We start from the raw sequence: 12381 nt of genomic DNA on the forward strand, positions 1-12381 counted from the left end.
CAGTCACTTTAGCTGCACCATGTGTAGTTACCTGATCAGTGCACCAGTAGTATAAGGAGAGGGTGGAGACGCCAAAGACGATTCCAGGCCATGGGAGGTCTCCAGTGATGGGATCTCGGAAGATATGGAAAAAATCCAGGCGAGGAATAAAACATTCCAGCTTGGCAGTACAATTTCCTTCATGGATTAGGTTTGCCTTACTGTCTGGGTATTTATGCAATAGCTCCTGGTATCCTCCCACTTTCTGAAAGGCTTAAAACACCATAAAATTTATCAGTACCTTAAACTATACAGTAATGCATGTTTGAAGACCCAAGATTACAAAGTGAGACCTAGTTTCATTGAATGTACCTAGTATAAAAAGCACAATGGACTGAAAAATAGTCAAGACTATATGTGCCTAAGAAAAGACATCACCTCTTCCAAAGAGAAATGAGTATAGTGGACAATCATGGTTGTGTGCCCACACCCCACCTCCCACTTCTGGTAGCAGAACCCCTCTTCCCAGTTGCATTCCATCCTGTGTGACTTAGGTGGGCCTCAGCAAACATGCCCCAGGCCTGGCCAATGCTCTCTGTCCCATGGGCAACAACTGATGTGTCAGGAATAGATATGAGACCCAAACTGGGCTTACTGGAATCTGTCCCAGGAGTCCTCTGCTAAGGAATCAGAATTGCCTGCTTCTGTTCTTTAGGGTTCTAAGCTAGTTTAACAGTTTGAAGCTCTCTTGTCTACCTGGTGCATTCAGAACCCTGGATCTAGCCATCACTGAAGGTAGTGTGCCCCTGGAATTTTTACTTACATGAGCCAAGAAGGTACTTATTGCTTATACTAGTTTTGAACTAAAGTTCTATCACAAGCTCTCTTAAGAATCTTGATTAAAACAAATTAATATTCACTTTCCTACAATGCCAACAAAATATTTATAAAATGTCGTGCTCGCTTCGGCAGCACATATACTAAAATATTTATAAAATGTCATACTTGAAAATTTCTTCATAGTCTATGGCATTTATCTCTCAATATCCTAAATGTTATACAAGCTTAACATTAAAGAAAAAAATATTTTTTAAAGATTTACTTGTTTTAGAGAGAGAGAGAAAGAGTGAGTGGGGGAGTCAGAAGGAGAGAGAGAATCCTTAAGCAGACTTCCTGCTGAGTGCCAGAGCCTGACACAGGGCTCGATCCCAGGACCCTGCGATCATGACCTGAGCTGAAATCAAGAGTTGGCCATTCAACTGACTGAGCCACCCAGGTGCCCTAAAGAAAAATATTTTTTAAAAGGCACAAAAACACCCATAATTCCATTTACTTAACTAAAAAAACCCTTTTATTTTGGCATATTAAACCATGCTCCTTTGATACAAACTTGAGTTTTGAAATGTGTTCAGAATCATTTGGAGTCAAAACTAGTCAATGAAAGAATACTGACTGACCATAAAATCAATAAGATACCTCATGGCACTTCTACAAATGAATTCCATGTGGATTAAAAAAAGGTAAAATACAAAAGTACAAAGTTATTAGAAAAAAAACAGAGTATCTTTATGAGTTAGGGAGTATATTCTTAGACAAGATACAAAAAAGAAAAGGAAGGTTGATAAATTTGACCTCAAAATTTAAAATTTATATGACTGAAATCAAGTTAAAAATTAGACTTAAAGAAGAAATTTGTGTCATGTATAAAGAACTCCTATACACTGACAGCCAAGGGAAACTACTCAGAAGAAATATGGTAGAGAATACGAATGGGTAATTCATGAAAGAGGAACTACAAATGGCCACTAAGTATATGAAATGATGTTCAACCTCACCAGTATCTGGGAACTTCCAATTAAAACAAGAATGATATACTTTTTCTTCTTCACCTATTTGGCAAATTTTTAAAAAGTCTTGAACACCATGAACAACGATGAAAGGCTAGGGAACACATATTCTCACATATATTGCTGAGAACAAAAGTTAATACAGCCACTCTAGAGAAGAATTTGGGGTATGCCTCAATAAGCTGGGTTTATTCCAAGAATGCAAGATTGAGTTAACATTCAAAACAATTCACTGTGTTAACAGAATAGAGGAGAAAAATAATATAATCTTCTCAGTAGAAGTGGAAAAAACACTTGCTGCAATTCAAAACCTGTTCATGATAAACAACTGTAGCAAACTAGGAATAGAAGATAACTTGTTAGTCTGGCAATGAGTATCTACAAAAAATTGACAGCAAATAATTTATTTAATGGTAAAATATCCAAAGCTTTCCCTCTAAATTGGGAATGAGACAAGGATGCCTGTTGTCTCTGCTTCTATTCAACACTGTGTTGAATACACAGGCCTGTGTAATAAGGCAAGAAAAAGAAACAAAAACTAAGTTTGGAAAGCAAGGAACCAAAAAGTTAATTCTTGACCTGGATGCTGGTTACCAGAGTGTGTTCACTTTGTGATATTTCATCTAGCTACAACTTTGACTTGGGTACTTTTCAATAAAGTTTATTACAAATACAAAACCAAAAAGATGTAGTAGATCTCTATTCACAGACATAGAAATTTGCCCCAGATATAGTACCAGTGGTGGAAAAGCAGGCCACAAAATTTTGTTTTGATTCTACCTATGTATCCATTTCATAGATAAAACAATGATTGTATATATGAAGGATATCTCTGGAAGGATATGCACAAAACTATAATACTGGTTGTCTCTGGGGAGCTGAACTGAGAAACTGAGGGCAACAAGTATTTCACCGGGTACCTTTTTGTTTTGTTTGCCTCTGTGTGTATTAGTTAAAAATTAAAAATTGCAATTGTATATACATGGGGTTTTATGGTGACTAGTTTGAACAACACTCATTTGGATGTATAAATTCTTACATATTTTAAAAAGAAAAACAATTATTCCACTACTTTAAAATTGCTTACTTACCAAAAGAACTAACATGAATGCCCCAATTTTAAAAATCCCATTACATTTCTCAGAAAATGTCAGTCTGTTTGGGCTGCTATAACAAAATGTCATAGATTGGGTGACTTATAAACTACGAATATTTACTTCCCACAGTTCTGGAGGCTAGGAAGTCTGAGATCGAGTGCTGGCTGATTGGGTGTCTAATGAGGATCTCCTTCTTTGCTCACAGATGGCCATCTTCTTAATGTGTCCACAAATGGTGGAAAAAGTGAGGGGGTTCTCTGGGGCCTCTTTTATAAGAGTACTAATGCCATTCATGAGTGCTCTGCCCTCAAGACCTAATCACTTCCCAAAGGTCCCACCTCCCATCACAATTGAGAGTTAGGATATCAACATATGAATTTTTGGCGGGGGGAGACAAACATTCAGTCTATAACAGTAAAGAATATATAATTATTTAGAGATATAATTGCTAACATCAAATAGAATATTCCACTTGCTCTTAAAGTTTAATTGGATGTCATTTTCAACTATTGGGGTGAACTTGGTAGGTTTAAAAAATGTTACTATTTAATAATAGTACATAATTAAACACAATGGCTTAGTGTGTTTTATAGTTTAGAGAGTTTTGTCACTCAAATTAGTCGTTGTTTCCCAGCTTATTAAAAAATTCCTTGGCTCACGCCTGACATGTATTTTGTGTTCCAGCAATAAAGCATTGAGTACCCCTGAGTAACCCCCCAGTTACCCTGTAACTGCACACTAATGCTTACTAAACTGAGGATTATGAGACTCTGATTCTATCATTTCTCATTTAATGGGGTTCAACAATATGCTCTATGGAGCCATAGTCCTTCAACTGTATTCACATACCATTTCAATAATTTTTCAATACCTGAGCCAAGAGTTTTTCCTTCTAGATTTATGTAAGACCAATCTCTGACCCATGGAGCAGTGTCTAACACCAACCTCACTAAGGTCATTATCTTAGCTAGTGGAAGGAAACTTCCATTTTAAGGTAAGTGCACCTGCCATTACAGATACTGTAATATATTAGTTGACATACTGGGCTTTGGTGTTTAGAGACCCAGCTATGAGTTCTGCTCTTGGTGTGTCTCATGAGCAAGTTACTTAACTGAATAACTTAGTTTCCTCATCTGTAAGATAGGGATAACGATAGCAGTTATGCATCATGGTGGCTGTGGTGATTAAATGAGGCAATATGGATAAATGGCTATCTAGTAGTACCTGATACTTGATTCATATTAGCTATAATTTTCATTCTTTTTTTTTTTTGGTAGTTTTAAATTTTATTATGTTATGTTAGTCACCATACAATACATCATTAGTTTTTGATGTAGTGATCCACGATCCATTGTTTTCGTATAACACCCAGTGCTCCATGCAGTACGTGCCCTCCTTAATACCCATCACCGGGCTAACCAATCCCCCCTTCCCCCTCCCCTCTAAAACCCTGTTTGTTTCTCAGGTCCATAGTCTCTCATGGTTCATCTCTCCCTCCAATTTCCCCCACCCATTTTTCCCTTCCTTCTCCTAATGTCCTCCATGTTATTCCTTATGTTCCACAAATAAGTGAAACCATATGATAATTGACTTTCTCTGCTTGACTTATTTCACTTAGCATAATCTCCTCCAGTCCCATCCATGTTGATGTAAAAGTTGGGTATTCATCTTTTTTGATGGCTGAGTAATATTCCATTGTATATATGGACCACATCTTCTTTATCCATTCATCTGTTGAAGGGCATCTTGGCTCTTTCCACAGTTTGGCTATTGCGGACATTGCTGCTATGAACATTGGGGTGCATATGGCCCTTCTTTTCACTACATCTGTGTCTTTGGGGTAAATACCCAGTAGTGCAATTGCTGGGTCATAGGGTAGCTCTATTTTAAATTTTTGAGGAACCTCCACACTGTTTTCCAAAGTGGCTGTACCAACTTGCATTCCCACCAACAGTGTAAGAGGGTTCCCCTTTCTCCACAACCTCTCCAACATTTGTGGTTTCTTTCCCTGTCCATTTTGGCCATTCTAACTGGTGTAAGGTGGTATCTCAGTGTGGTTTTGATTTGGATTTCCCTGATGGCTAATGATGATGAACATTTTTTCATGTGTCTGTTAGCCATTTGTATGTCTTCTTCAGAGAAGTGTCTGTTCATCTCTTCTGCCCACTTTTTGACTTGATTATTTGTTTTTTGGGTGTTGAGTTTGAGAAGTTCTTTATAGATTTTGGATACCAGCCCTTTATCTGTAATGTCATTTGCAAATATCTTCTCCCATTCTGTGGGTTGCCTCTTTGTTTTGTTGACTGTTTCCTTTGCTGTGCAGAAGCTTTTTATCTTGATGAAGTCCCAAAAGTTCATTTTTGCTTTTGGTTCACTAGCTTTTGGAGATGTATCTTGAAAGAAGTTGCTGTGGCCGATGTCAAAGAGGTTACTGCCTATGTTCTCCTCTAGGATTTGGATGGATTCCTGTCTCACATTGAGGTCTTTCATCCACTTTGAGTTTATCTTTGTGAGTGGTGTTAGAGGATGGTCGAGTTTCATTCTTCTGCATGTGGCTGTCCAATTTTCCCAGCACCATTTATTGAAGAGACTGTCTTTTTTCCATTGCATGTTTTTTCCTGCTTTGTCAAAGATTATTTGACCATAGAGTTGAGGGTCCATATCTGGGTTCTCTATTCTGTTCCATTGGTCTGTATGTCTGTTTTTGTGCCAGTACCATGCTGTCTTGGTGATCATGCTTTGTAATATAGCTTGAAATCGGGCAACGTGATGCCCCCAGCTTTGTTTTTCTTTTTCAACATCTCCTTGGTGATTTGGGGTCTTTTCTGATTCCATACAAATTTTAGGATTGTTTGTTCCAGCACTTTGAAAAATGTCATTGGAATTTTGATCGGGATGGCATTGAAGGTATAGATTGCTCTGGGTAGCATAGACATTTTAACAATGTTTATTCTTCTGATCCATGAGCATGGAATATTTTTCCATCTTTTTGTGTCTTCTTCAATTTCTTTCATGAGTGTTTTGTAGTTCCTAGAGTATAGATCCTTTACCTCTTTGGTTAGGTTTATTCCGAGGTATCTTATGGTTTTTGGTGCTATTGTAAATGGAATCGTTTCTTTAATTTCTCTTTCTACAGTTGCATTGTTAGTGTATAAGAAAGCAACTGATTTCTGTGCATTGATTTTGTATCCTGCCACATTACTGAATTGCTGGATGAGTGCTAGTAATTTGGGCGTGGAGTCTTTTGGGTTTTCCACATAAAGTATCATGTCGTCTGCGAAAAGAGAGAGTTTGACTTCTTTGCCAATTTGAATACCTTTTATTTCTTTTTGTTGTCTGATTGCTGTTGCTAGGACGTCTAGTACTAGTACACTTCAGTGGTGAGAGTGGCCACCCTTGACGTGTTCCTGATCTTAAGGGAAAGGCTCTCAGCTTTTCCCCATTGAGGATGATATTCGCTGTGGGTTTTTCATAGCTGGATTTTATGAGCTTGAGGAATGTTCCCTCTATCCCTATACTCTGGAGAGTTTTAATCAGGAAAGGATGTTGTATTTTGTCAAATGCTTTTTCTGCATCAATTGAGAGGACCATATGGTTCTTCTCCCTCCTCTTATTAATGTGTTCTATCACATTGATTGATTTGCGAATGTTGTACCACCCTTGCATCCCGGGGATAAATCCCACTTGGTCGTGGTGGATGATCCTTTTAACGTATTGTTGGATCCTATTAGCTAGGATTTTGTTGAGGATTTTGGAATCCATATTCATCAGGGATATTGGTCTGAAATTCTCCTTTTTGATGGGGTCTTTGCCCGGTTTGGGGATTAAGGTAATGCTGGCCTCACAGAATGAGTTTGGAAGTTTTCCTTCTGTTTCTATTTTTTGAAACAGCTTCAGTAGAATAGGTATTATTTCTTCTTTGAATGTTTGGTAGAATTCCCCAGGGAATCCATCAGGCCCTGGACTCTTGTTTTTTGGGAGGTTTTTGATCACTGCTTCAATCTCGTTACTGGTTATTGGCCTATTCAGGTTGTCAATTTCTTCCTGTTTCAGTCTTGGCAGCTTATAGGTTTCCAGGAAGGCCCCCATTTCATCCAGATTGCTCAGTTTATTGGCATATAGTTGTTGATAATAATTTCTAATAATTGTTTCTATTTCCTTGGTGTTAGTCGTGATCTCTCCCCTTTCATTCACAATTTTATTAATTTGGGTCCTTTCTCTCTTCTTTTGGATAAGTCTGGCCAGTGGTTTATCAATCTTATTAATTCTTTCAAAGAACCAACTTCTAGTTTTGTTGATCTGATCTACTGTGTTTCTGGTTTCTAATTCATTGATTTCTGCTCTAATTTTAATTATTTCTCTTCTAATGCATGGCTTAGGCATCGTTTGTTGCTTTTTCTCTAGTTCTTTAAGGTGTAGAGTTAGTTGGTGAATTTGGGATTTTTCTATTTTTTTGAGTGAGGCTTGGATGGCTATGTATTTCCTCCTTAGGACCGCCTTTGCAGTATCCCATAGGGTTTGGACCGATGTGTTTTCGTTCTCATTGATTTCCATGAATTGTTTAAGTTCTTTGATTTCTTGGTTGACCCAAACATTCTTGAGCAGAGTGGTCTTTAGCTTCCAAGTGTTTGAATTTCTTCCAAATTTTTTCTTGTGATTGAGTTCCAGCTTTAGAGCATTGTGGTCTGAGAATATGCAGGGAATAGTCTCAATCTTTTGGTATCGGTTGAGACCTGATTTGTGACCCAGTATATGGTCTATTCTGGAGAAAGTTCCATGTGCGCTCGAGAAGAATGAGTATTCTGTTGTTTTAGGGTGGAATGTTCTGTAAATATCTATGAGGTCCATCTGGTCCAATGTATCATTCAAAGCTCTTGTTTCCTTGTTGATTTTCTGCTTAGATGATCTGTCCATTGCTGAGAGTGGAGTACTGAGGTCTCCTACAATTAACGTATTGTTATCAATATGACTCTTTATTTTGGTTAACAGTTGGCTTATGTAGATGGCTGCTCCCATGTTGGGGGCATAGATATTTACAATTGTTAGACTTCTTGTTGGATAGACCCTTTAAGAATGATATAGTGTCCTTCTGTGTCTCTTATTACAGACTTTAGTTTAAAATCTAATTTGTCTGATATAAGAATTGCTACCCCAGCTTTCTTTTGAGGTCCGCTGGCATGGAAGATAGATCTCCATCCCTTCACTTTCAGTCTGGATGTATCTTTAGGTTCAAAATGAGTCTCTTGTAGACAGCATATGGATGGGTCCTGTCTTTTTATCCGGTCTGCAACCCTGTGCCATTTTATGGGAGCGTTTAGGCCATTCACGTTGAGAGTGATTATTGAAAGATATGAATTAACTGTCATCATGTTGCCTGTGAAGACGTTGTTTTTATAGATTGTCCCTGTAAATTTCTGTTGTAGATCACTCTTGGGGTCTTTCTCCTTTTATAGAACCCCCCTTAATATTTCTTGCAGGGCCGGCTTAGTGGTCACATATTCTTTCAACTTCTGCCGGTCGTGGAAGCTCTGCATCTCTCCATCCATTCTAAATGAAAGCCTTGCCAGATAAAGTATTCTTGGCTGCATGTTCTTCTCATTTAGTACCCTGAATATGTCTTGCCAGGCCTTTCTGGCTTGCCAGGTCTGTGTGGATAGGTCTGACGTTATTCTGATGTTCCTCCCTCTGTACGTAAGGAATCTCTTCCCCCTAACTGCCCTTAAGATGGTTTCCTTGGTTCTAAGATTTGTAAGTTTTACTATTACATGCTGGGGTGTTGGCCTGTTTTCCTTGATCTTAGGAGGGGTCCTCTCTGCCTCTAGGACTCGAATGTTTGTTTCATTCCCCAGATTAGGGAAGTTCTCAGCTACGATTTGCTCAAATACATCTTCTAGCCCTCTCTCTCTCTCCACTCCCTCCGGCATTCCAATGATTCTGACATTGGAACGCCTCATGGTGTCACTTATTTCTCTGATTCTATTTTCATGGACTCTGAGTTGTTTTTCCCTGGCCTCCTCTTTTTCCTTTTTATCTATTATACTGTCTTCCAGATCGCTTATTCTCTCTTCTGTCTCAGTTACCCTAGCTGTTAGATTATCTAGATTGGATTGGATCTCATTGATAGCATTTTTAAGTTCTGCCAATTCACCTTTTATTTCTGCCCTTAGAGACTCTATGTTACCATTAATTGATTTCTCCATTCTAGCCATTGTCTTCACAATTGCTAGCCTGAATTCCATCTCTGACATCTTGGTTATGTCTGCATCCATTTGTAAATCTGCAGCATAAGTCATAATCTCTGAGTCTTTTCTGTTTTGGGGGCTCCTCCTCCTAGTCATTCTGTTGATGGGTGTTTGAGGGAATGTATAGAGTCCAAATTATTGACCAGAACCCAAGCACGATGCACCTGTTTTCTTGGGACCTTAGGGTTGCTGGCCTCTTGTTTTCCCAGCCTGTCTTCTGCGGGAGGGGCCTGCCGCGCTGTTACTCAGACAACCCTGTTTGGGCGGAGTTGCCCTGCGCCCCTGTAGCGGGGGATGGGCTCAGTGGGAATCAGTCTTTGGGGCTTTTGTTCTCTGGCGCCTTTCCCTGGCGGCTTTCTGCGTCTCTTCCGCGAGTCAGAGCAGAAGAGACCATTTCCAACCCTCTGCCTCAGAGCAGAGAGACCGCAGTTTGTTCTTCAGTGAGCTCTCCAGGCCACACCGTCTCCATTTCTGTCTGTGCTGCTATAAACTGCAGCGTCCTGGGTTGTGCGCCCCTCTGCAGCACCCCCAGTCCTGCCTCCAGGTCGGGGCATGTCTCTGCCCTTTGTGCTTCTAAAACCACCAGCCGCTCTCAGGTCGTGCGCGCGCCCCCGTCTCTTGGGGTCCTGTCCCGGGGACTGCAGTTCGCGTGTGCGCGACTCCGCCGCTTGGGGTTTCCACCCCAGGGGTTGCAGTTCACCGGCGGGACCCCAGTGCACCGGGTTTCCGTCTCGGAGGCTGCAGTTCGTGTGCGCGCGACCGTCGCTCCGGGTTTCTGTCCGGGGGGCTGCGGTTCGCGTGCACGCGACCCCGCCGGTCTGGTCCTCCACCCCAGGGGCTGCCCTAAAGTCCTTTCCTGACGCTACAGGTCTGCGAGTCTGTGCCCCGTCCACAGTGCGCGAGGCTGTCACTCACCGGCGGTGTACGATCCCCACGTCCAGGCACCCTCCCGCCGCCGTTTATCCTCCGATATCTGCCCGCAGGATCACAGCTCTCCGCTTCGTACCTCAAAACCAACCGCCTGCGATATTCTGTTTGTTGAGATCCAGATCTTCTTACATCTCAGGCTGGTTTCGTGGGTGCTCAGAGTGGTCTGGTAGATATCCAGCTCAGTTCCGGGGACCAGTTGAAATAGGGTCCCCTACTCCTCCGCCATCTTTCCCCCCTATAATTTTCATTCTTACTACTTAATAAGCACCTACCATGTGCCTCAGACTGCACATTATGTGCAGGATACAATGGTTTTGGTTCTTAAGAAGTTTTGGAGCTAGGAGGTATAATTTCTTATGTGACACAATCAATGAACAATCAAGATATGTATCACAAAAATACTAAGTGGTATGTGGTAGTGATGTGAGTCCACAGGAGAAAAGACATGTAGATGGAATAATCATAGAATCACACCTTTGGGGGGGAGGTGGATCTTCTGTTGACCTTGATGGGTGGATTTAACCACATGGATGAAGAGGAGAGGGGCTTCTAACTAGAGAGGAAGAGCATGGACAGAGGCACAGAGGTGGGGGTGAGTGGGGTGGGCCACTTGACACTGTCCCAAAGCACTAGAGTTTTTCATTGTCACTCCTATTTCTCGACTCTTCTGTCTTCTGAAGTGAGCAGAAGTTCCCCCCCACTGCCCATCCCCAACTTTTTGGGTGATCTGAGACAATGCTCTTGGGTTCTGAGGGCTTCAGCCTCGTCATCTGTGAGACAAAGGTGCTGGAGTGGCCCTCAGCAACAATCAGATTCAAAGGTTCCACTCATGGTGCCCAGTCTTCCAAGATTGACTTACCAAAGCCCATTAACAAGAGTGATCCCAGAACCATAACAACAGCATGGAAGGTATCAGTATAAACCACAGCTGCAAAACCACCTGAATAGGTAGGAGAAAAAGAAACAAAAGCCACATTTGAGACTCTCTGCTGAAAGTCACTTCTGTGTCCCTATTCTACATCCTTGCTTCCTCCCAGATTGCTCCATTCACACCTTTTGTACCTTTAAGTCTGTAGGTCTTACAATACAATGTTTAATCTTTGTACGTCCTATTTTCTCTCTTTAATATCCCTCACAATCTTTTGTTGGATTCTTATCTTGCCCTTCTATGTCCCAATTTCCCTTTACTTCCCCTTTTTTGGATGGATGAAAAGCTGGTAGTTTTCCTAAAGAAAAAAGTACATCTTTAATCATAAAATCTCCGTTTGGAAGCCACGGTTAGTAGCATCCCTGGCTTCTACCTGCTAGATGCCAGTAGAACCCCCCCAGTTGTGAAAACTAAAAATGTCTCCAGACATTACCAAATGTCCCCTGGGAAGAGACCCCCAGCTTCCACTCCCCTGTGCACTGACAGCCATTGACTGAGTGCATTCCATTCCCCACCCTGTTTCTCCCCCCTCAGACAGTGGTGAACTACCAGGGACACTCACCAGCATCCAAGATTTGCACTGTGGCTGGAAAAAACAATTGATGAGAGCTCCACTCTCAAAACCTAGGCAGAGACTCTGGGACAGAACCGCCCACATAAAAGATCCCATCTGATGGCCTGACCAGGTTACCAGGAGGCCTCTAGCTGCTGCCTCTCCCTCATTCCCTTTCTGTTTCTACTCCATTACCTGGCCGCCTGTAGTGTCAGGCCGTGGCCCACCCCAAACATGTTCACTTCCATCCTTGCCAGTGCTCTTGGAAAGCCCCCACAGACCTGACCTGATTTCTAGAGGTAGGACACCACTTAGGCACCCCACCACAATTATTTTCACTGTTCCACCCCCTGGGGCCTAGCAATGTGATCTACAGACTTAGAGAAAATGCAAAAGCTGGAGACCCCCTGCCTCAATGTCTACTAGCAGTCCACTATAAGAAGGAGAGCTTTTGTGTCAATATAAATATGTGTGTGGTTACAGTAACCTCACCTGTGATGGTATAAATGCCAGTAATTGTCAGCAAGACTATGGTGGCCAGGTAGACATCTAGCCCCAAAACCAGTCTCATGAACATGGCACCAGTACAGATCTCCACCTGAAATGAGTACAAAGGCAACAGGCTGCATTTTCATTTCCAGCTCATTCAACAGCAATATCATAAAGACCCTAGAAGCCATCTGCAGGAAGTGGTCTATGGTTAGCACATCCACTCCATCACTAATGGACATGGGCTGAGGTCTACCCAAGTTCTGCTGGGCAAAAAGGCTTGTACTCCATGAGTTCAGCAAGGTCAGCACCTTTA

The 12381-nt window shown here is 41.5% G+C and overlaps 1 protein-coding gene across 1 annotated transcript in view; it reads right to left on the bottom strand.

Annotated features, from left to right (window-relative positions):
* The window catches only part of LOC118526483 (sodium/glucose cotransporter 1-like), a 60345-nt gene that overhangs the window by 26885 nt on the left and 21079 nt on the right, over positions 1-12381 (bottom strand). Inside the window, 3 exon segments of the mRNA XM_036077737.2 lie at positions 32-252; positions 10955-11035; positions 12069-12174. Coding sequence (XP_035933630.2) covers positions 32-252; positions 10955-11035; positions 12069-12174 — 408 coding nt within the window.

Source organism: Halichoerus grypus, chromosome 13 (genome assembly GCF_964656455.1).
Source record: "Halichoerus grypus chromosome 13, mHalGry1.hap1.1, whole genome shotgun sequence".
Classification (NCBI taxonomy): domain Eukaryota; kingdom Metazoa; phylum Chordata; class Mammalia; order Carnivora; family Phocidae; genus Halichoerus; species Halichoerus grypus.